Source organism: Oncorhynchus gorbuscha, linkage group LG06 (assembly GCF_021184085.1).
Source record: "Oncorhynchus gorbuscha isolate QuinsamMale2020 ecotype Even-year linkage group LG06, OgorEven_v1.0, whole genome shotgun sequence".
NCBI classification, from domain to species: domain Eukaryota; kingdom Metazoa; phylum Chordata; class Actinopteri; order Salmoniformes; family Salmonidae; genus Oncorhynchus; species Oncorhynchus gorbuscha.
The window spans coordinates 49,922,142-49,948,215 of record NC_060178.1 but is presented as its reverse complement, the minus strand read 5'-3'; the positions used below and the strand labels follow the sequence as shown (position 1 = coordinate 49,948,215).

General features: G+C 44.7%; 1 protein-coding gene across 1 annotated transcript in view; it reads right to left on the bottom strand.

The window, feature by feature from the left end:
- Positions 1–5,590: 5,590 nt before the first annotated feature.
- Positions 5,591–26,074, bottom strand: part of LOC124037163 (insulin-like growth factor-binding protein 3) — a 101,495-nt gene continuing 81,011 nt past the window's right edge. Inside the window, exon 4 of the mRNA XM_046351829.1 lies at positions 5,591–5,842. Coding sequence (XP_046207785.1) covers positions 5,717–5,842 — 126 coding nt within the window. The 3' untranslated portion in view covers positions 5,591–5,716. The remainder of the gene's footprint in view (positions 5,843–26,074) is intronic.

Here is a 26,074-nt window from a genome sequence, read left to right as displayed (position 1 = left end):
ACAGTGGGTTAACTGCCTTGCTCAGGGGAACAGTGGGTTAACTGCCTTGCTCAGGGGCAGAACGACAGATTTTTACCTTGTCAGCTCGGGGATTCAATCCAGCAACCTTTCGGTTACTTTATAGGGTAAGAATTAGAATGAGCCACTTCAATATTTGCAGCCATAATAGGTGATATGATCGTTCTAGGAGCTGATCCGTTGTCTGTATTGTGGAATAATTATAATGACCTTGGTCATTGCAGGAAAGATGCATCCTTCAAACTCTCATAAGCCTAAATTCCATCGCTATCTGGAAACTGGGTCCAGGTCTTTTGGAGTTTGTCTGGTGGTTTACTTTTGAAACAAACCAAACAAAGTACTGTGTGACCCAAATTCATTTTTGAAGGATTTCTAAATATTATGTGACTTTTAATAGTTTTTCATGTTCACTGACATGGTTTTGTTTGTTTTTATTTCTGATATGATTCATACATGATGACACTCGGCTACATCAGTGAATGCAGAAAATGACTCATTTGGACATTCTTACCTTTCAAGAAACTCAATGTGGGTTTTGCAGAATTGCATGATGGGTAAATGCTCCTGCATTGTCCCTTGTTCTGACGGGTGTCTACCTTGACCTCTCTTTACTGACTGCCATTTATATAAAATGAACACATTATAAGAGACAGAGAGAGAGAGAGAGAGAGAGAGAGAGAGAGAGAGAGAGAGAGAGAGAGAGGGAGAGAGAGAGAGAGAGAGAGAGACAGAGAGAGAGAGAGAGAGAGAGAGAGAGAGAGAGAGAGAGAGAGAGAGGGAGGGATTTGATGAGAAAAACAGAACCTTTGAACCTTTTCCTCTGGTTCCTCTGGTTCCTCTGGTCATCTTTTTGGTTGCCAACTGTTTCCCCATCTGCTTGAACATGTGATGTACACACTTTATTTAATGTCTACATACTATAACTCTGAATGAGACCGTATTGAGTGCTGAATGTACTACTCAGCTCTCTGAGGTCATATAGCCTGACTCGTAAAAAATGTCCTCAAGCCATTCAACAGTAAATACAAATTGTGTTAATTTTTTATTTAAAAAATACATTCAATATACATTATATTTGAACAAAATAATTTTCCATTCTCAATGGAAAGAATAGCTGTGTGATTTTCTAGTTTAGTAACATGAAAAGCTTTTATTCTTTAAAGAATCAAAACTCTTTAAATGGTACAATTTGAATAAATATAAATAAACATTTTTTAAAAAGTACAATTACCCGTGAACAACAGAGATTCTTATGTGACCAGTGGACCCAGACTGAGACAGAATGGCATGGCGTGCACGTTGGCGTGCACAGAGAGAAGTAGTGGAGTTGTGACCGACTGACTGACAGAGTTCCACTGGATGGCAGACCCATAGGAAAACACAACAGGATTGGGTTTAGCCACATTGTCAATTCAGGAAGTTAACATTTTGAAATTAACATTTTGCTCATTAAGAACTTTAGAATACTGTATTGAGTGCATTGAAACAATAATGACCCCAACTCTGTCATACACCTATTAGACAGACCAGTGACCTGAGTGACTGACTGATAGTTTCCGTGGGCAACAGACCTGGAGATGTATGGAGTTTAAAAGTGTTAATTAAAATATAAACATTAATTAGTAATTATACACTGAATCAACTTCCACTTTGTGGTAGGGGAGAGTGGGGTAAGTTGAGCCATTTTTTAAAATTTTAATTAGTAATTATACACTGAATCAACTTCCACTTTGTGGTAGGGGAGAGTGGGGTAAGTTGAGCCATTTTTTTTTACATTCAACATCGCTTGAATGTAATCACACATTAAGGTAAATATATAGTATTATTTCTTACGAAGCTATCTACATATATTTCAGGATGAAATCCATTTGACTTGGTAAAAATTTGTTTTTTTTGGATGTAACTTGCTCACCACTTTTTCCATGTGGTTTCTTCCTTAACAGACTCCATGATCACCTCTTCCTAAATAATTGTTCAAATTATTAATTTTGTGTATATTTTCCTAGAAACAAGTGTGGTTCAACTTACCCTTTGGCTAGTCTTACCCCAATCTCCCCTACAATTACAACTTACCCTTTGGCTAGTCTTACCCCAATCTCCCCTACTATTATAACTTACCCTTTGGCTAGTCTTACCCCAATCTCCCCTACTATTCGAAAGTCACTGAATCCTTTATGAGAAAATAAAACGTAGTTTGGATCAGCATTTAATTATTTATTAGATAAATTACTTCTTTATTTACTTTATTTTATGTACAGTACATACAGTGCCTTCGGAAAGGATTCAGAACCTTTGACACTTTCCACATTTTGTTAAGTTACAGCCTTGTTCTAAAATGGATTAAATGCGAACGTATTAAAAATAAAGAACAAAAACCTTATTTACATAAGTATTCAGGCCGTTTGCTATGAGACTCAAAATTGAGCTCAGATGCATCCTGTTTCCATTGATCATCCTTGAGATGTTTCTACAACTTGATTGGAGTCCACCTGTGGTAAATCATTTGATTGGACATGATTTGGAAAGGCACAAACCTATCTATGTAAGGTCCCACAGTTGACAGTGCATGTCAGAGCAAAAACCAAGCCATGAGGTCGAAGGAATTGTCCGTAGAGCTCCGAGACAGGATTGTGTCGAGGCACAGACCTGGGGAAGGGTACCAAGAAATTTCTGCAGCATTGAAGGTCCCCAAGAACACAGTGGCCTCCATCATTCTTAAATGGAAGAAATGTGGAACCGCCAAGACTCTTCCTAAAGCTGTCTGCCCGGCCAAACTGAGCAATCGAGGGATAAGGGCCTTGGTCAGGGAGGTGACCAAGAACCTGATGGTCACTCTGACAGAGGTCTAGAGTTCCTCTGTGGAGATGGGAGAACCTTCCAGAAGGACAACCACCAATCAGGCCTTCATGGTAGAGTGGCCAGACGGATGCCACTCCTCAGTAAAAGGCACGTGACAGCCTGCTTGGAGTTTGCCAAAAGGCACCTAAAGATTCTCAGACCATGAGAAACAAGATTCTCTGGTCTGATGAATACAAGATTCAACTCTTTGGCCAGAATGTCAAGCATCACATCTGGAGGAAACCTGGCACCATCCTTACGGTGAAGCACGGTGGTAGCAGCATTATGCTGTGGGGGTGATTTTCTGCGGCAACGACTGGGAGACTAGTCAAGATTGAGACAAAGATGAACGGAGCAAAGTACAGAGAGACCCTTGATGAAAACCTGCTCCAGAGCGCTCAGGACCTCAGACTGGGGCGGAGGTTCACTTTCCAACAGGACAACAACCCTAAGCACACAGCCAAGACATCGCTGGAGTGGCTTCGGGACAAGACTCTGAATGTCCTTGAGTGGCCCAGCCTGAGCTCGAACTTGAACCCAATCAAACATCTCTGGAGACCTGAAAATAGCTGCGCAGCAACGCTCCCCAGCCAACCTGACAGAGCTTGAGAGGATCTGCAGAAAATGGGTGAAACTCACCAAATACAGGTGTGCCAAGCTTGAAGCGTCATACCCAAGAAGTCTCAATGCTGTAATTGCTGCCAAAGGTGCTTCAACAAAGTACTGAGTAAAGGGTCTGAATACTTATGTAAATGTGATATTTCATTTTTTTTTGCAAAATGTTCTAAAAACCTGTTTTTGCTTCGTCATTATGGGGTATTGTGTGTAGATTGATGAGGGGAAAAAAACGATTTTAATACATTTTAGAATAACCTAACAAAATGTGGAAAAAGTTAAGGGGGTTTGAATACTTTCTGAAGGCACTGTATGTCTATTCAGACACATAGCTTCCAGGAAAAAAATTATAATAATGACAAAGACACACAAATAACAGGGAAAGGGGCAATAGCTTAAACATACTTTTATGCAACTCACCGTTAAATGAAGTGCTCTGACAAAATGTCATATAGTACCAGCGGGTAGGTCGCTTTGAAGTTGTTGTGGTTGTTACTTTGTAGCTGATTCAGTGCAACCAAAGCTACCGGGCTAGCATTCCTTCTTATGCAGTCTCCACTGTTCAAGCATATTTGGTGCTGTGTCCATCTTGTGGAGTTGTTGGCATAAGATCATACAAGCATCACCCAAGAACAATATAAACAAAAATAAAACACCCTTTGAATCGAATGTATATTCTGAGGAGTGCCGTTTGTTTACTGGGCTGAGTAAGATCACTGTCTGAAGTCCTGGTGAAGCATATATATATATATATATTGTGTTGTTGTTGATTGTAGTTCTTGTTGTTTTGTTCTACAGTGCTATAAACCTTGTCAAATGTTGCCACTGTGGAAAAGGTGCTGCATTATTGCTATGCTATGGGAGGCAGGTAGTCTAGCGGTTAGAGCTTTGTGCTAGTTTGAAAGGTTGGTAGCTTGAATCCCCAAGCTGACAAGGTGAAAAATCTGATGACGTAAACAAGGCACTTGACTAATTGATCTGGGGTTGCCATTGATAATGGAAGACCTGGCATTGACCTCACTCTCCGAGGGTGTCTCAGGTGGAGTAGGGATATGCAAAAAAACACATTTCTAATTTCACGTGTATAATACACACTCGTATCATAAACAGGACAAACATAAGCACCCACCTAATTATTTATAATTGGTCCAAATTGGTTGGTTGGATGCAGCTGAAGTGCTTTAAGTGATGGAGCTTGGGCTCGAAGAATGGGGACCTATTGAAGAGAGAGTAACCCAGTCTAAAGGACCCTACAACTGGCCATTACTCACCATAAACAGGAAGAGGACTGCAGATAGAGGGACCAAAGTTGTTATGACAACAATGCTGGCCCTATTTCCTGACTGGAGGTGTGATGGTTTGGCAGCTAAGCTCGGCTCGGCTAACCCACCAGCTAACTAACCAGACCAGACTCCAGGGCTGACAGGTGGTAAAACTATGTGAGCACCTATGAGGACTGCAGAAGGCAAAGGAAGGACTATGGGAAATGGAGGGATAGGGGTTAGGGGTGGGGGAGGGAGGGCGGAGAGGGTGAGGGGGGCAGTGTGGGGTTTTAAGGCACCGTTATTGGGCACTGTCTCCATTCGTTCCCCCCTAAACCTGTAAATGTGACGCAGCACATCGGGTTGGACAAGCTGGTTGCTTTGGAGACAGTGGGGAAGGCCAGTGTTGTCCAAGATGGCATGAAAGAGATCAGAGGCTGGCCAAACCATAAGCCTTCACTTCATAATGATGGACCCTGAGAAAGAGGAGGAGTTTCGGCATGACAGGATGGAAGGGGGCTGGATTTGGGTTTGGGTGTTCTAACATCTCTAAACTGATCTTTAGTGAAAGACAGCATTTACACACGCATACACACACAAACACACATACACACATTGAGTTGGGTCACAGTCACTCACACTTTAAATACAGTGGAAAAGTCCCTCCATCTCTCTCTAAAAGAATAGTGGAGATGATTAGTTTCTCTCTCTCTTGTTTTCATACAAGGTGAGGAGGTTCCCATAGCAGAGCAGATAGCTATAGACGATGGACAGAAGGCTTGGCCTATAGGCTGTGCTCCCCCAGTCTTCTCACTCCCTCCCCCCTCTGCCCCCCCCCCCCTTCCCTATCCGGCAGTCATGTGACCTGAGGTCAACAGTCTGGCGCTCTTTTGACTGTGCTTTGTGAAGGGCCGGAGTGAAAAAAAGTCTCTCTCCTCCTTGCTTTGTTCTTTCTCTACATCCATCCACTCTCTCTCTGCTTCTCATTTGTTCTCCAGGTTGTTGCACTGGGATTCTCCTCTCTCCTTTCCATGGTAGATGGGGAGAGGCTGACCGTACTTATCCACACACCAGCAGTAACCTCGCTTCCTCCCTTTGGATGGACGGCACTGCAGAGAGAGAGACAGAAAGAGAGTGAGAAATAAAGAAAGATAGAGTTACATTTAATTCAATATAACAACCAACATTCTATCATATAAAACGCCTTTCAACTTTGACAGACTAGAAAGGGAGTTTGTTCTGTCAGATGTGTGCAGTCTTCAGCAAGCTGTATCTCATAGGCAGGTGACACCCGTATGGGAAGGACTAACACACTAGCACCATTCAACTAGCCCTGGCAGCCTAGAAACACTCCGAGGGTGAAAGAGGAGAGAGGGATAGAGAGCGAGAGAGAGAGAGAGTAACCTCCTGCCAAATGTATGACCATATCAGAGACACATATTTCCCTCTGATTACACAAATCCACAAAGAATTGGAAAACAAACCCAACGTTGATAAACTCCCATATCTACTGGGTGAAATGCCACAGTGTGCCATCACAGCGGCAATATTTGTGACCTGTTGCCACAAGAAAAGGGCAACCAGTGAGGAACAAACACCATTGTAATACAACCCATATTTATGTTGATTTATTTTCCCTTTTGTACCTCAACCATTTGTACATCGCTACAACACTGTATATAGACATAATATTACATTTGCAGTGTCTTTATTCTTTTGGAACTTCTGTGAGTGTAATGTTTACTGTTCATTTTTATAGTTGATTTCACTTTTGTTTATTATCTATTTCACTTGAATTGAGAGAGAGAGAACCTTTAGAGAGAGGGGGAGACCGGTAGACAGGGTAAAGGGTAGAAAGACACAGGGGATAGGGGGAGAGAGGGGGAGACCGGCAGACAGGGTAAAGGGTAGAAAGACACAGGGGATAGGGGAGATAGGGACGAAGTAAAGGGGGTGAGGACACAAAGGGGTGAGGACAGAGAGAGGGTAAGAGGACAGAGAGGGGGAGACCGCAGACAGGGTAAAGGGTAGAAAGACACAGGGGATGGGGGAGAGAGGGACGAAGTAAAGGGGTGAGGACACAAAGGGGGTGAGGACAGAGAGAGGGTAAGAGGACAGAGAGGGGGAGACCGCAGACAGGGTAAAGGGTAGAAAGACACAGGGGATGGGGGAGAGAGGGACGAAGTAAAGGGGGTGAGGACACAAATGGGGTGAGGACAGAGAGAGGGTAAGAGGACAGAGAGGGGTTGAAGTAAGAGGACAGAGAGGGGAAAAAGGACAGAGAGGGGTTGAAGTAAGAGGACAGAGAGGGGTTGAAGTAAAAGGACAGAGAGAGGGTAAGAGGAGAGAGAGGGGTTGAAGTAAGAGGACAGAGAGGGGACAAGGACAGAGAGGGGTTGAAGTAAGAGGACAGAGAGGGGTTGAAGTAAGAGGACAGAGAGGGGTTGAAGTAAAAGGACAGAGAGAGGGTAAGAGGAGAGAGAGGGGTTGAAGTAAAAGGACAGAGAGAGGGTAAGAGGAGAGAGAGGGGTTGAAGTAAGAGGACAGAGAGAGGGTAAGAGGAGAGAGAGGGGTTGAAGTAAAAGGACAGAGAGAGGGTAAGAGGACAGAGAGAGGGTAAGAGGACAGAGAGGGGGAAAAGGACAGAGAGGGGTTGAAGTAAGAGGACAGAGAGAGGGTAAGAGTACAGAGAGGGGTTGAAGTAAGAGGACAGAGAGAGGGTAAGAGGAGAGAGAGGGGTTGAGGTAAAAGGACAGAGAGAGGGTAAGAGTACAGAGAGGGGTTGAAGTAAGAGGACAGAGAGAGGGTAAGAGTACAGAGAGGGGTTGAAGTAAGAGGACAGAGAGAGGGTAAGAGGACAGAGAGAGGGTAAGAGGACAGAGAGGGGGAAAAGGACAGAGAGGGGTTGAAGTAAGAGGACAGAGAGAGGGTAAGAGGACAGAGAGGGGTTGAAGTAAGACGACAGAGAGAGGATAAGAGGACAGAGAGGGGGAAAAGGACAGAGGGGGAAAAGGACAGAGAGGGGGTGAAGTAAGAGGACAGAAATGGGAAGGATGACAAAGAGGGGAAAGGACATCGATTTGAAACAGATTAGCGTTTTCACGGAAAGCACATCAATTGTTGATCCAACACAAGGTGTCAGAAAAGACGCAAGGTGTCAGAAAAGACACAAGGTGTCAGACAAAAAGGATGCTCCCCTCCTCAACGTAAAATATATTTTCACATGACCCTCCTCTTGTACTGTAAAATACATTTAACACACTCTTCCGGTTGCTGACAATGATCAGCTAGGGGGAAATTATAATTATATAAAATATATGCAATCATTTTTCCACCAACAGGTTTCTGTGCCAATGCACCACACAACCAATAAACAAAACATACAGACATGGTTTGCATTTTCAACACCACGATAAATAGACTATCAATCTGGACAAACAGAAGACACATCCCTCCCTACCCTGTAGGCTTACCCAGTACCGAAAGCTTGGACAAACAGAAGATACATCCCTCCCTACCCTGTAGGCCTACCCAGTACCGAAAGCCTGGACAAACAGAAGACACATCCCTCCCTACCCTGTAGGCTTACCCAGTACCGAAAGCTTGGACAAACAGAAGACACATCCCTCCCTACCCTGTAGGCTTACCCAGTACCGAAAGCTTGGACAAACAGAAGACACATCCCTCCCTACCCTGTAGGCTTACCCAGTACCGAAAGCTTGGACAAACAGAAGATACATCCCTCCCTACCCTGTAGGCCTACCCAGTACCGAAAGCCTGGACAAACAGAAGACACATCCCTCCCTACCCTGTAGGCTTACCCAGTACCGAAAGCATGGACAAACATAAGACACATCCCTCTCTACCCTGTAGGCTTACCCAGTACCGAAAGCTTGGACAAACAGAAGATACATCCCTCCCTACCCTGTAGGCCTACCCAGTACCGAAAGCCTGGACAAACAGAAGACACATCCCTCCCTACCCTGTAGGCCTACCCAGTACCGAAAGCTTGGACAAACAGAAGACACATCCCTCCCTACCCTGTAGGCCTACCCAGTACCGAAAGCTTGGCTTGACAATCTATGAATGGTATTCAACTTTTTTGGTGTTTTGTAACAGATGTCTCTTTCCATTCTTCAAATTGCCTTGGCATAGTTTGGATTGATTTATTTACTTGTCAGTTTAAAAAAAAACACTACAATCACAGGAGGTTGGTGGCACCTTATTTGGGGAGAACCTGCTCGTGGTAATGACTGGAGCGGAATCAGTGGAATGGTATCAAATACATCAAACAACCGGTTTCCATTCCATTTGCTCCGTTCCTGCTATTATGATGAGCCGTTCTCCCCTCAGCAGCCGCCACTGACTACATGACCATGTGGACACCTGCTCGTGGAACATCTCATTACAAAATCCTGGGCATTAATATGGAGTTAATCACCACTTTGCTGCTATAACAACCTCCGCTCTTCTGGGAAGCCTTTCCACTCGATGTTGGGACATTTCTGCGGGGACTTGCTTCCATTCAGCCACAAGAGCATTATTGTGGTTGGTCACTGATGTTGGGGGATTAGACCCCCAACATCCCAAAGGTGTTGTTCGATGGGGTTGAGGTCAGGGCTCCCGGCAGGCCAATCAAGTTCCTCCACCCCGATCTTGACAAACCATTTCTTTAATGACCTCGCTTTGTGCACGGGGGAATTGGCATGCTGAAACAGGAAAGGGCCTTCCCCAAACTGTTGCCACAAGGTTGGAAGCACAGAATAGTCTACATGCACCAAGGAGAGCATGGTTGCATCACTGTCTGGTACGGCAACTGCTCAGCCTCCGACCACAAGGCACTACAGAGTGTAGTGCGAATGGCCCAGTACATCACTAGGGTCAAGCTTCCCGCCATCCAGTACCTCTATACCAGGCGGTGTCAGAGGAAGGCCCAAAAATTGTCAGACTCCAGCCACCCTAGTCATAGACTGTTCTCTCTGCTACCGCACGGAAAGCAGTAACGGAACGCCAAGTCTAGGTCCAAGAGACATCTAACCAGCTTCTACCTCCAAGCCATAAAACTCCTGAACATTTAATCAAATGGCTACCTAGGTGTTAGGGTTATTTACACCGCTGCTACTCTCTGTTGTTATCATCTATGCATAGTCGCTTTAATAACTCTACCTACATGTACATATTACCTCAACTGACCGGTGCCCCCGCACATTGACTCTGTACCGGTACCCCCTGTATATAGCCTCCACATTGACTCTGTACCGGTACCCCCTGTATATAGCCTCCACATTGACTCTGTACCGGTACCCCCTGTATATAGCCTCCACATTGACTCTGTACCGGTACCCCCTGTATATAGTCTCGCTACTGTTATTTTACTGCTGCTCTTTAATTACTTCTGACTTTTATTTCTTACTCTTATCCATATTTTTTAAAACTGCATTGTTGGTTAGGGGCTCGCAATTTCACTGTAAGGTCTACATCTGTAGTATTCAGCGCATGTGACTAATAAAAATATGATTTGATTATTGAATATTGAGCAACAACTGTCCTGGTTTAGGGACACCGATCCCGTAGAAGTTAACTCTGTCTTGAACTGCATTGTTGGTTAAGGGCTTGTAAGTCAGCATTTCACGGTAAGGTCGTATTCGGCGCATGTGACAAATACAGTTGATTTGATCTGAGAGCGTGTGTTAAGCTTTCCTGAATAACTGGGCCCGCTGGGAGGATATGTGGCCACATTATTGTAGGACGACTTGGGAGAATGATGATTTGCAACATTCAGTATCAGAAGTTAAAATACAGCCAGACTGGCCCGCTATTGCGCCCATCTGGACCGTATGAACTGTAGAGAGTCGACCCACGGCTGATCCAAATCGACTTTTGCGTCGTTATTCAAATGACAAATTTCACTGCAGCCTAGAATGTTGTGGTCACATGAAAACAATAATGCAACCATGTGTTGCAGGCTACTATAGTCCAGGTAGGAGAATTGTCCCTAAACAAGATCAATAGGGGAGCTTTTTGAACTGTGTGTTTAATGTCTTCTCTGTACGCACCTGGCGTGTCCGCAGCCTATCAGCTATTCCTGTTTGTTCCTGTTGATTCCTGGGGCGGCAGGGTAGCCTAGGATAACCTAGCCTAATGGTTAGTTCGAATCCCCGAGCTGACAAGGTACAAATCTGTCGTTCTGCCCCTGAACAGGCAGTTAACCCACTGTTCCTAGGCCGTACGCAGCTTTGAATATTTGTATGTGTGTTATGACTGCTAGTTAGTCTACTGTGGATCTGGACAAACAATCCACCTACCACTATTGTCACTATGAGGGCAGGATAGACCACTGGCAGACTGTACTGACCTGTGGTCTAGTAAAAGCACATTGAAAAGCGTAGTACATAAGGGAAGTACCAAAACACATTGATATAGGAGAGGAGCCTGCAAGCTGATGATGGCTCGGATGGAAGAAATTAACCAGGAGAAAAAATGCACAACCCTCCCCTGTGCCCAATGAAAAAAACACGCAACCCTCCCCAAAGCAAAACAAAAAAGTTTGACGACCCTCCCTATTTTGGACCAACTCTCTCCCCCAGTAAATTGCGATCTGTCCCTAATGTAATAATACCACCTTTTCTCCACAGCCACCTGCCAGACTGTCCTATTGCTCCACTCCTTTCTTCCCCTGTTTGCTGACCTCAATTTATCTCCTCTCCACCCACCCTTATGTTCTCTCTCTCTCTCTCTTGCCTTTCTCAACTTGGATGTTATTCAGAATCGTGTGCAAGCCAGGCTTCAGCAGAACTCAAACATCACGTTCACGAACAAGAATGTGTGTGTACATGTGCGTGTGTGTCTCTATTTTTCTCTGAAATGATCTGTGTATCAGCAGGGTGCTACAGTAAGGGTTTTATTCAATCTGTAAAGCTGAATAGTGGCAGATTCTGCGATACAAATGTAATTTTCGATTTAGCGGACATATAGCGGAGAGGATAAGGCGTGAGCGACTGAGAGTGACATAGTGTGATGGTAAACATGGAGTTGCTATAATATTTGTGAGGGTCAGTTGGAGGGCCGTGGAGAAAGGAGCACTGCTATTTTGGGCATCTGGCACAAGCTCAAAATCATCTGGAGCTGATTATGGCCCCCCCACACAAACACAAACACACAACCACACACACACACACACACACACACAGCCAGCCAGCCAGCCAGCCAGCCAGCCAGCCAGCCAGCCAGCCATTCAGCAAACCAGCAAGCCAGTGAACTAGTCAGCCATCCAGCCAGCAAACCAGTCAGTCAGCCAGCCAGCCAGCCAGTCAGTCAACTGCCAGCCAGCCAGCAGCCACCCACCATCCAATCATCCAGCCACCCACCCACCCATTCGTCAAGCCATCCAGTAAGCAAGCCAGCCAGTCAGACAGCGAGTCAGACACCAGCCAGCCAGCCAGCCAGCTGAGCACTAGGATCAAAGACTGGAAAACAAATTAAAATACCTGCACCAACTATAGGACTGAAATTGCACCCTATGCCCTATATTGTGCACTACTTTAGACTAAGGCACTATAAAGGGAATAGGGTAACCCCATACTCTCAGTACTGTAATCTCGGCCCACAGAATGTCCTTCCTTCCCATCATTCCTTTCCCTCTTTTTCTCTTTCACCACAGCTCCTCCTTCCCTCCTTCCCTGCCTTGCTCCTCTCCTCTCCTCTGGTCCTATTTCTTCTATGACCAGTGGACGAGACAGGGGAAGAGAGCATTGTGTTCCTGAGATGGTTAATGATGATGGAGTCCTGGGAATGTGTGTGTGCATGCGTGTGTGCGCATGCTTATGTGTGTGTAGTTGTGTATGTGTGTGAGTGCGTTTCTGTGTGTGCATGCGTGCATGTATGTGTAGGGGGAGGATTGTCACCCCACTCCCCTCCAAAAAATATACTATAGTATACTATGATATAAATACTATAGTATTCACTGTAGTGTTTTTGTGGACTTTACTGTCTAGTCCACAAAAATACTACAATGAATACTGTAGTATACTTCAGTATACTTCAGTATACTGTTTATACTTTAGTATTTACAGTTAAATATAGTATAAATACTTAATGTAGTGTTTTGGTGGATTGTAGTATACTGTAGTATTTACTGAAGTGTTTTTGCAGACATTACTGTAGTATTTACCATAGTGTTTTTGTTTGATTATATTTGACATACAAGTGGAGGCTTTCTCCTTCAGTATAAATCCTAAAAGAGTCAAATTTCCATAAACGATAAGTATGTAGGATAGCACAAGCACTTCCGGTCCTTTTCATAACCTGTAGGGAATACAATATATGGTATATGCTGTACTTGGCATGTAGATTACTCACGTATGGGTGGCTCAAATTTCAATATGGGGAGGGGAATGGGTAGGGTACATGTAAATAACATACTGCAGTATTTACTGTAGTAAAAGTGAGTGTAGTGTTTTTGCAGACTGTAGTGTTTTGATATTGCTGTTGTATTTACTACAGAGTTTTTTTGTGTGGAAAATACTCTAGTATTTACTGTAGTATTTTACAGTATAGTAAAACATTATATAGCAAGTACTATACATGGTTAAGGGATGATACAGTGTGTACTATAGTATTCTACAGTATACAACAGTTTACCATAGAATTCTATGGTAAGTACTGTAGTATTTACTGTAGTATTTTACAGTATAGTAAAACATTATATAGCAAGTACTATACATGGTTAAGGGATGATACAGTGTGTAGTATAGTATTCTACAGTATACAACAGTTTACCATAGAATTCTATGGTAAGTACTGTAGTATTTACTGTAGTATTTTACAGTATAGTAAAACATTATATAGCAAGTACTATACATGCTTAAGGGATACTACAGTGTGTAGTATAGTATTCTACAGTATACAACAGTTTACCATAGAATTCTATGGTAAGTACTGTAGTATTTACTGTAGTATTTTACAGTATAGTAAAACATTATATAGCAAGTACTATACATGGTTAAGGGATGATACAGTGTGTAGTATAGTATTCTACAGTATACAACAGTTTACCATATAATTCTATGGTTAAGTACTGTAGTATTTACTGTAGTATTTTACAGTATAGTAAAACATTATATAGCAAGTACTATACATGCTTAAGGGATACTACAGTGTGTAGTATAGTATTCTACAGTATACAACAGTTTACCATAGAATTCTATGGTAAGTACTGTAGTATTCGTTCATGTGGCTCAGTATGTGGGAAAGAGAAAGAAGGAGAGAGAATGAGAGTAAGCGAGTGTGCACGTGTGCTTCCCCTATTGGCTTGGCTACCTGTGAGTTTCCATTCAGGCTCTGTTTCATCTGTGAACTATTAGCAGTGTCATCTCCACTCGCTAGCATGTAGTCTTTCTCTCTCTCTTTCTTAGTATCTTCTATTTAAACCTTCCTAGCCCGGCTTGATCCCAAATGGTACCCTATTCCCTATTAAGTGAACTACTTTTGACCAGGGCCAATAGGGATCTGATCAAAAGTAGTGTACTATATAGGGAATATGATCCCATTAGGGACAAACTCCCTATATGAAACAGACTGAGGGAAAAGGAGGAACTTTAACAATGAAAAGGTCAAAAAAGGAATCACTTTATTTTCCCTTGGAGGAGAGATGCTGGCATGTTTCAGTTCTTCAGCCTAAAGACTAAACATATTTATTAGCACTGTCTGTGAAAGAGCCTGCCTGTCTCCCTCCTTTCCCCATAATGAGTCTGACCCTGAGTGGGGATTCATAGACTCTAAACCCTAGCACCTAAGCCCTAAATGCTAAACCCTAGCCCTTGAGTCCTTAAGCCCTAAATGCTAAACTCTACTCCCTTGAGCCCTAGCCACTGAGACCTAACGGTGTACACATGGCCGATGCTAACAGAGCACACTTCATCCACCCCACACATTCATAATGCTGCATTTATAGGTGTGTGTGTGCATGCGTGTGTGCGTGCTCATAATGCTGCATTTATAGGTGTGTGTGTGCGTGCTCATAATGCTGCATTTATAGGTGTGTGTGTGCATGCGTGTGTGCGTGCTCATAATGCTGCATTTATAGGTGTGTGTGTGTATGCGTGTGTGCGTGCTCATAATGCTGCATTTATAGGTGTGTGTGTGCATGCGTGTGTGCGTGCTCATAATGCATCCTTTATGGGTGTGTGAGTGTGTTCTGTGCGTATATGAGTGTGTGCACTTATAATGCCCTTTTTTGGGCTAATAGCAGCGCCACCGAGCTTCACGGACATTAAAAAGTGCCTGGCTGACCACAGGGTAAACACAGGCTCGTAGAACATGTGTGTGTGTGTGTGTGTGTGGGTGTATATATATATATATATATATATATGCGTGTGTGTGTGCATGTGTGTGTGCATGTATGTGTGTGTGTGTGTGTGAGTAACTCCCTGGCCCGCAAATGGCTGCAGGATATTGCTTTTCTAAATAAAGCTGGGCTAATGAGAGCCTCAGTGCAGCTACTCTGAAATGAGCACAGAACACAGGCGTACATTCACAAGTAAAGGACTCACTTGCCACAACCAAATCTGCCTATTTCTCCAACACCATAAGGAATGATCAAGGAAACCCAAGAGTGCTCTTCTAAACCATCAGCACACTTCTTCGCCTATCGGACAACTCCTCTCTCACAATCACCACCGACCTCTGTGACAGTTTTCTAGCCTTCTTTCAAAACAAAGTGGAGGCTATCTACTAGAGGTCGACCGATTATGATTTTTCAACGCCGATTCCGATTATTGACCCAAAAAAAGCCAATACCGATTAATCAGACGATTAACAAACAACAACATTGTAATAATGACATTTACAACAATACTGAATGAACACTTATTTTAACTTAATATAATACGTCAATAAAATCAATTTAGCCTCAAATAATGAAACAGTATAGTATAGCCACTCCTCGCTCCTACCTGCGCTCGAACCAGGAACACAACGACAACAGCCACCCTCGAAGCAGCGTTACCCATGCAGAGCAAGGGGAACAACCACTCCAAGTCTCAGATCGAGTGACGTTTGAATCGCTATTAGCGTGCACCCCGCTAACTAGCTAGCCATTTCACATTGGTTACACCAGCCTAATCTCAGGAGTTGATAGGCTTGAAGTCATAAACAGCTCAATGCTTGAAGCACAGTGACGAGCTGCTAGCAAAACGCACGAAAGTGCTTTTTGAATGAATGCTTACGAGCCTGCTGCTGCGTACCATCGCTCAGTTAGACTGCTCTATCAAATCATAGACCTAGTTTTAACATGATAACACACAGAAATACGAGCCTTGGGTCATTAATATGGTCGAATCCGGAAACCATCATCTCGAAAACAAGAAGTTTATTCTTTCAGTGAAATACGGAACCATTCCGTATTTTATCTAACAGGTGGCATCCGTAAGTCTAAATATTCCTGTTACATTGCACAACCTTCAATGTTATGTCATTATTATGTAACATTCTGGCAAATTAGTTCGCAATGAGCCAGACGGCCCAAATTGTTGCATATACTCTGACTCTACATGCAATGAACGCAAGAGAAGTGACACAATTTTACCTGGTTAATATTGCCTGCTAACCTGGACTTATTTTAGCTAAATATGCAGGTTTAAAAATATATACTTCCGTGTATTGATTTTAAGAAAGGCATTGATGTTTATGGTTAGGTACAGTCGTGCAACTATTGTGCTTTTTTCGCAAATGCGCTTTTGTTAAATCATCCCCCGTTTGGCAAAGTTGGTTATCTTTGTTAGGAAGAAATAGTCTTCACAGAGTTCGCAACTAGCCAGGTTATCAGGCAATATTAACTAAATATGCAGTTTTAAAAATATATACTTGTGTATTGGTTTTAAGAAATGCATTGATGTTTATGGTTAGGTACACATTGGAGCAAGACAGTCCTTTTTCGTGAATACGCACCGCATCGATTATATGCAACGCAAGACATGCTAGATAAACTAGTGATATCATCAACCATCTGTAGTTAACTATTGATTATGATTGATTGATTTTTTATATTTTTTATAAGATAAGTTTAATGCTAGCTAGCAACTTACCTTGGCTCCTTACTGCATTCGCGTAACAGGCAGTCTCCTCGTGGAGTGCAATGTAATCAGGTGGTTAGAGCGTTGGACTAGTTAACTGTAAGGTTGCAAATTTGAATCCCCGAACTGACAAGGAACAATTCTGTCATTCTGCCCCTGAACAAGGCAGTTAACCCACCATTCCTAGGCCGTCATTGATAATAACAATGTGTTCTTAACTGACTTGCCAAGTTAAATAGGATAAATAAAGGTGTAAAAAAACAACAACAAACGGCCAAATCGGTGTCCAAGAAGATCGATTTCCGATTGTTATGAAAACTTGAAATCGGCCCTATTTAATCGGCCATTCCGATTAATCGGTCAACCTATACTATCTACCAACAGCTGCAACAGTCTGCCCCTTCATCTGCTCCCCCCGACAGGACTACCTGACTCACCACCTGTGAAAAGACTTAATGCATTCTCCCTTGTCAATGAAACCACCATTACTCTTTTCTAAATCCAAAACCACAACCTGCTCCCTTGACCCCATGCCCTCTGCCTTAGTTAAGGCATGCCGCCCTGTTCTCTGCCCCCTGGTGGTCAATATTGTGAATGCATCCCTCACATCTGGCATTGTTCCTACTCTGAAAACAGAGGCTATAACTCCCATTCTGAAAAAACAGGGCCTGGACCCTGAGATCCTCACCAACTACCGGCATAACTCAAACCTCCCCTTTCTCGCCAAAGTGCTTTGAGAGAGTGGTAGCATCACTAAAACCTCCCCTTTCTCGCCAAAGTGCTTTGAGTAGCATCAGAAATCCAACAACACATGGCCTCTCATAAACTTTTCTAATCCCTTGAGTCGGGCTTCAGGGCTATGCATGACACTGAAACTGCCTTGGTAAAGGCAGTGAACGACCTTCTCTATGCTGCTGATGCTAGGAACATCTCCATCCTCATCCTCCTGGACCTGTCTACAGCATTTGACACCGTCATCAGATTTTAACTGACCGCATGGAGAGACTTCTTGGAGTTTCCGGATCACTCATTGTCTGGTTCCACTCCTATCTGATAGAAATACGTTTGTCTCCCTTGGCAACTGCAGGTCTGCCCCAGGTGTCACACATGGCTCAGTGTTAGGTCCATTACGGTTTAGTATTTACATGCTACCCCTTGGTCAGAGCCTCCATCAATTTGGACTCAAATTTCCCTGTTCTGCAGATGACACACAAATCTAGATCCACACAAAACCCAACTCCACTCTGCCATCCCCCTCTGTTGTTGACTGGCTCCGTGAAGTGAAAACTTGGATGAGCAATAACTTCTTCCACCTCAAAAACATCTCACAACTCAGACCCTATCTCACGTATCCCACATCACCCTTACCCGCATCAAACTCCACTGGCTCCCAGTTCAACACAGGATCATCTTCAAATTGTTCATGCTTACCTTCAAAGCACTCAATGGACTGGTGTCCACATACTGTAAGTGCTGTTATTGTGAAGTGGGAATTTCTATGAGCAACAATGGCTCAGCCATGAAGTGGTAGGCCACACAAGCTCACAGAACGAGACTGCCGAGTGCTGAAGCTCGTAAAAATCATCTATTTGCAACATCTGGTTGCAACACTCACTACCAAGTTCCAATTATTTTTCCCCCTCTCAATCTACACACAATACCCCATAATGGCAAAGCAAAAACAGGGTTGTAAATATCACATTTATATAAGTATTCAGACCCTTTACTCAGTACTTTGTTGAAGCACCTTTGGCAGTGACTACAGCCTAGTCTTCTTGGGTACGACGCTACAAGCTTGGCACACCTGTATTTGGGGAGTTTCTCCCATTCTTCTCTGCAGATCCTCTCAAGCCCTATCAGGTTGGATGGGGAGTGATACTGGTCAGACATTTTCAGGTCTCTCCAGAGATGTTCGATCAGGTTCAAGTCCGGGCTCTGGATGGGCCACTCAAGTCCCTTCAGAGACTTGTCCCGAAGACACTCCTGCGTGATCTTGGCTGTGTGCTTAGGGTCATTGTCCTGTTGGAAGGTGAACCTTCGCCCCAGTCTGAGGTTCTGAGGGCTCTGGAGCAGGTTTTCATCAAGGGTCTCTCTGTACTTTGCTCCGTTCATCTTTGTCTCAATCTTGACTAGTCTCCCAGTCGTTGCCGCAGAAAATCACCCCCACAGCATAATGCTGCTACCACGTGCTTCACCGTAGGGATGGTGCCAGGTTTCCTCCAGATGTGATGCTTGCCATTCTGGCCAAAGAGTTGAATCTTGGATTCATCAGACCAGAGAATCTTGTTTTTCATGGTCTGAGAGTCTTTAGGTGCCTTTTGGCAAACTTCAAGTGGGCTGTCATGTGCCTTTTACTGAGGAGTGGCATCCGTCTGGCCTCTCTACCATAAGTGCCTGATTGGTGGAGTGCTGCAGAGCTGGTTGTCCTTCTGGAAGATTCTCCCATCTCCAAAGAGGAACTCTAGAGCTCTGTCAGAGTGACCATCAGGTTCTTGGTCACCTCCCTGACCAAGGCCCTTCCTCCCATTTGCTCAGTTCGGCCGGACGGACAGCGCTAGGAAGAGCCTTGGTGGTTCCAAACTTCTTCCATTTAAGAATGATGGAGGCCAGTTTGTTCTTGGGGACCTTCAATGCTGCAGACATTTTTTGATACCCTTCCCCAGATCTGTGCCTCGACACAATCCTGTCTCGGAGCTCTATGGACAAATCCTTCGACCTCATGGCTTGGTTTTTGCTTTGACATACTGTCATGTTTTGTCATATATCGTCTTGTCCCTGTGCTTCCCATTCTATTCGTTTCCCTCTGCTGGTCTTATTAGGTTCTTTCCCTCTTTCTATCTCTCTCTCTCCCCCTCCCTCTCTCACTCTCTCGCTCTCTCTTCTCTCTATCGTTCCGTTCCTGCTCCCAGCTGTTCCTATTCCCCTAATCATCATTTAGCCTTCCCACACCTGTTCCCGATCCTTTTCCCTGATTAGAGTCCCTATTTCTCTCCTTGTTTCCCGTTTCTGCCCTGTCGGTTCCTTGTCTAGAATTCACCGTGCTGTGTTTGTGTATCGCCCTGTGTGTCGTGTTTTCCTCAGATGCTTGGTGAGCAGGTGTCTGAGTCTGTCTGGTTCAAGTGCCTTCCCGAGGCAACCTGCTGTTCACCTGCTGTTCAAGATCAGTCTCCAGTTTGTCCTCGTCATTTCGAGTGAAAGTTGTGTTTTTTTGATTGTATTTACTTTACTGGATTAAAGACTCTGTTTTCGCCAAGTCGCTTTTGGGTCCTCTTTCACCAGCATGACAGAAGGAACCGACCAAGGAATGGACAGCGACTTCAGACGCTCGTTACACTGCCGTCGAGATCATCTGCTCGGCAGACACGAGGAATTGTCTGCTGCTCGTCAAGAACCTGGCCGCTCAGGTTTCCGACCTCTCTGGAGAGTTCCAGAGTCTACGTCTCGTGCCACCTGTTACTTCCTGGCCTGCCGAAACCTAGGGTTAATAACCCACCTTGCTACTCCGGGCAGCCCACTGAGTGCCGCTCCTTTCTCACGCAGTGTGAGATTGTGTTCTCTCTCCAACCCAACACATACTCTAGAGAGAGAGCTCGGGTTGCTTACGTCATTTCACTCCTTTCTGGCCGGGCTCGAGAATGGGGCACAGCTATCTGGGAGGCAAGGGCTGATTGCTCTAACAAGTTCCAGAACTTTAAAGAGGAGATGATTCGGGTTTTTGACCGTTCAGTTTTTGGTAGGGAGGCTTCTAGGGCCCTGGCTTCCTTATGCCAAGGTGAACGGTCCATAACGGATTATTCTATTGAGTTTCGCACTCTTGCTGCCTCTAGTGAGTGGAACTGCTCGCTAGGGACTCACGCAGTGGTTAAGGATGAGATTCTCTCCCGGGAGGTTCCTTCAGATGTGGACTCTTTGATTGCTCTCGCCATCCGCATAGAACGACGGGTAGATCTTCGTCACCGGGCTCGTGGAAGAGAGCTCGCATCAACGTTGTTTCCCTGCTCCGCATCGCAACCATCTCCCTCCTCTGGCTCAGAGACTTGCAGCTGGGAGGGATTCGCATCTCGACTAAGGAGAGGGAACGGAGGATCACCAACCGCCTGTGCCTCTATTGCGGAGTTGCTGGACATTTTGTTAATTCATGTCCAGTAAAGCCAGAGCTCATCTGTAAGCGGAGGGCTACAGGTGAGCTACTCAAGTCTCTCCATCAAAATCCTGTACTACTTTGTCGGTCCATCTACGCTGGACCGGTTCGGGTGCTACCCTTGATAGACTCTGGGGCTGAGGGTTGTTTCATGGACGAAGCATGGGTTCGGAAACATGACATTCCTTTCAGAGAGTTAGAGAAGCCTACGCCCATGTTCGCCTTAGATGTAGTCATCTTCCCAGTATCAGATTTGAGACACTACCTTTAACCCTCACAGTATCTGGTAACCACAGTGAGACTATTTCTTTTTTGATTTTCCGTTCACCGTTTACACCTGTTGTTTTGGGTCATCCCTGGCTAGTATGTCATAATCCTTCTATTAATTGGTCTAGTAATTCATCCTATCCTGGAACGTTTCTTGTCATGTGAAGTGTTTAATGTCTGCCATCCCTCCCGTTTCTTCTGTCCCTACTTCTCAGGAGGAACTTTTTGACAGGAGTGCCGGAGGAATATCATGATCTGCGCACGGTCTTCAGTCGGTCCCGAGCCAACTCCCTTCCTCCTCACCGGTCGTATGATTGTAGTATTGATCTCCTTCCGAGGACCACTCCTCCTCGGGGTAGACTATACTCTCTGTCGGCTCCCGAACGTAAGGCTCTCGAGGATTATTTATCTGTGTCTCTTGACGCCGGTACCATAGTGCCTTCTTCCTCTCCGGCGGGCGGGGTTCTTTTTGTTAAGAAGAAGGAAACTCTGCGCCCCTCTGGATTATCGAGGGCTGAATGACATGGTTAAGAATCGTTATCCGCTTCCCCTTATGTCATCAGCCTTCGAGATTCAAGTTTAGTTGGACCTTCGTAACGCTTACCATCTCGTGCGCATCAGAGAGGGGGACGAGTGGAAAACGGCGTTTAACACTCCGTTAGGGCATTTTGAGTACCGGGTTCTGCCGTTCTTCGCCAGCTGTTTTTCAGGCATTAGTTAATGATGTTCTGAGAGACATGCTGAACATCTTTGTTTTTGTCTATCTTGACGATATCCTGATTTTTTCTCCGTCACTCGAGATTCATGTTCAGCACGTTCATTGTGTTCTACAGCGCCTTTTAGAGAATTGTCTCTACTGAGAAGTGCATTTTCATGTCTCTTCCGTTACTTTTCTCGGTTCCGTTATTTCGCTGAAGGCATTCAGATGGATTCCGCTAAGGTCAAGCTGTCAGTGATTGGCCCGTTCCAAGGTCACGTGTCGAGTTGCAGCGCTTTTTAGGTTTCGCTAATTTCTATCGGCGTTTCATTCGTAATTTCGGTCAAGTTGCTGCCCCTCTCACAGCTCTTACTTCTGTCAAGACGTGTTTTAAGTGGTCTGGTTCCGCCCAGGGAATCTTCTAAAAAAAACGTTTTACCCGCTCCTATCCTCGTTACTCCTGACGTCACTAGACAATTCATTGTCGAGGCTTCAGAGGTCGTGGGAGCCATTCTATCCCAGCGCTCTGACGATCAAGCCTGTCGCCATCTGAGTGGGTAACCGTGAACTGCTCGCCATCCGCTTAGCCCTAGGCGAATGGCGACAGTGGTTGGAGGGCGACAAGTTCCTTTGTCGTTTGGACAGACCATAAGAACCTTGAGTACATCCGTTCTGCCAAACTTAATGCCCGTCAATCGTTGGGCGTTGTTTTTCGCTCGTAGTTTGTGATTTCTTACCGTCCGGGTAGCAAGAACACCAAGCCTGATGCCTTATCCCGTCTGTTTAGTTCTTCTGTGGCTTCTACTGATCCCGAGGGATTCTTCCTTATGGGCGTGTTGTCGGGTTAACAGTCTGGGGAATTGAAAGACAGGTTAAGCAAGCACTCACGCACACTGCGTCCGCGCATTTCCTGTTTCCACTATGGCTGTTCTTCAGTGGGCTCACTCTGCCATGGTCATCCCGGTGTTCGAGGCACTCTTGCGTCTAACCAGCGCTTTTTGGTGGCCGACTCAGGAGCGTGACACGCGCCGTTTCGTGGCTGCTTGTTCGGACTGCGCGCAGACTAAAGTCGGGTAACTCTCCTCCTGCTTGACCGCTCCCCATTCCTTCTCGACCATGGTCTCACATCGCCCTAGACTTCATCTGCCTTTGTCTGCGGGGAAGACTGTGATTCTTACGGTTGTCGATAGGTTCTCTAAGGCACATTTCATTCCCCTCGTAAACTTCCTTCCGCTAAGGAGACGGCACAAATCATTATGAGAATGTATTCAGAATTCATGGCCTCCCGTTAGACGCCGTTTCAGACAGAGGTCCGCAATCACGTCACAGTTTTGGAGGGAGTTCTGAAGATTGGTTCCGTCAGTCTCTCTTCCGGGTTTCATCCCCAGTCTAACGGTCAAGCAGAGGGCCAATCAGTCATACTACGCAGCCTTTCTTTCAGAAACCTGCGTCTTGGGCAGAACAGCTCCCTTGGGCAGAATTCACTTCGACCGGGTTATCTCCGTTTCAGAGTAGTCTGTTACCAGCCTCCTCTGTCTCATCCCAGCTTGCCGAGTCCAGCGTTCCCTCCGCTCAAGCGTTTGTCCAACGTTGTGAGCGCACCTGGAGGAGGGTGAGGTCACAGGGCACAGACTGTGAGAGCCGCCAATAAACGCAGGATTAAGAGTCCAAGGTATTGTTGCGGCCAGAGAGTGTGGCTTTCCACTCGCAACACGACAGCTTCTCGTAAGTTGACTCCAAGTTCATTGGTCCGTTCCGTGTCTCCCAGGTCGTCAATCCTGTCGCTGTGCGACTTTCTTCCGCGACATCTTCGTCGCGTCCATCCTGTCTTCCATGTCTCCTGTGTCAAGCCCTTTCTTCGCACTCCCGTTCGTCTTCCCTCCCCCCTCCCGTCCTTGTCGAGAGCGCACCTATTTACAAGGTACATAAGATCATGGACATGCGTTCTCGGGGACGGGGTCACAATACTTAGTGGATTGGGAGGGTTACGGTCCTGAGGAGAGGAGTTGGTTCCGTCTCGGGACGTGCTGGACCGTTCACTCATTGATGATTTCCTCCGTTGCCGCCAGGATTCCTTCGAGTGCGCCAACTGTCATGTTTTGTCATATATCGTCTTGTCCCTGTGCTTCCCATTCTATTCTTAGGTTCTTTCCCTCTTTCTATCTCTCTCTCTCCCCCTCCCTCTCTCACTCTCTCGCTCTCTCTTCTCTCTATCGTTCCGTTCCTGATTCCCCCTAATCATCATTTAGCCTTCCCACACCTGTTCCCGATCCTTTTCCCTGATTAGAGTCCCTATTTCTCTCCTTGTTTCCCGTTTCTGCCCTGTCGGTTCCTTGTCTAGAATTCACTGTGCTGTGTTTGTGTATCGCCCTGTCGTGTCGTGTTTTCCTCAGATGCTGCGTGGTGAGCAGGTGTCTGAGTCTGTCTGGTTCAAGTGCCTTCCCCGAGGCAACCTGCTGTTCACCTGCTGTTCAAGATCGAGTCTCCAGTTTGTCCTCGTCATTTCGAGTGAAAGTTGTGTTTTTTTGATTGTATTTACTTTACTGGATTAAAGACTCTGTTTTCGCCAAGTCGCTTTTGGGTCCTCTTTCACCAGCATGACACATACACTGTCAACTATGGGACCTTACATTGACAGGTGTGTGCCTTTTCCAAATCATGTCCAATCAAATGATTATACCACAGGTGGACTCAAGTCAAGTTGTAAAAACATCTCAACGATTATAAATGGAAACTGGATGCACCTGAGCTCAATTTCAAGTCTCATAGCAAAGGGACTGAATACTTATGTAAATGAGGTAATTCTGTTTTTTTTTCAAATAAAAAAATTCTAAAACACTGTTTTCACTTTTCATTATGCTGTATTATGTGTAGATTGCTGAGGGTGATTTAAAAAAAGTCAATTTTAGAATAAGGCTGTAACGTAACAAAATGTGGAAAAAGTCAAGGGGTCTGAATACTTTCCGAAGGCACTGTATACATGGGGTACTGGTACCAAGTGTGTGGAGGTACAAGTTAGTAGAGGTAATATATACATTACGAGTCAAAAGTTTGGACACAGCTACTCATTCAAGGGATTTTTTTATGTTTACTGTTTTCTACATTGTAGAATAATAGTGAAGACATCAAACAATGAAATAACCCACATGGAATCATGCAGTAACCAAAAACAATATATTTGAGATTTGAGATTGTTCAAAGTAGACAACCTTTGCCTTGATGTTAGCTTTGCACACCCTTGGCATTTTCTCAACCAGCTTCATGAGGTAGTCACCTGGAATGCATTTCAATTAACAGGTGTGCCTTGTTAAAAGTTAATTTGTGGAATTTCTTTCCTTAATGCGTTTGAGCCAATCAGTTGTGTTGTGACAAGATAGGGGTGGTATACAGAAGATAGCCCTATTTAGTAAGATGACAAGTCCATATTAAGGCAAGAACAGCTCAAATAAGAAAAGAGAAACCACAGTGCATCATTACTATAAGACATAAAGGTCAGTCAATACGGAAAATGTCATGAACTTTGAAAGTTTTTCAGGTGCAGTCGCAAAAACCATCAAGCGCTATGATGAAACTGACTCTCATGAGGACGGCCACAGGAAAGGAAGACCCAGAGTTACTTCTGCTGCAGAGGATAAGTACATTAGAATAACCAACCTCAGAAATTGCAGCCCAAATAAATGCTTCACAGAGTTCAAGTAACAGACACATCTCAACATCAGCTGTTCAGAGGAGACTGTGTGAATCAGACATTCATGGTTGAATTGCTGCAAAGAAACTAGTTCTAAAGGACACCAATAAGAAAAAGCTACTTGCTTGAGCCAAGAAAAAATAGACATTAGACCGGTGGAAGTCTGTTCTTTGTCCAAATTTGAACTGGCCTCCACAATCACCCGACCTCAAACCAATGAAGATAGTTTGGGATGAGTTGGCCCGCAGAGTGAAGGAAAATAAGACAACAAGTGCTCAGCATATGTGGGAACTCCTTCAAGACTGTTGGAAAAGCATTAGAGTTGAAGCTGGCTGAGAGAATGCTGAGTGTGGAATAGTTAAAATAAAGAAAAACACTTTGCTGGTGACACTGTCTGTGATTTATTTAAAATTCTAGGCACACTTAACCAGTGTGGCTACCACAGCATTCTGCAGTGATACGCCATCCCATCTGGTT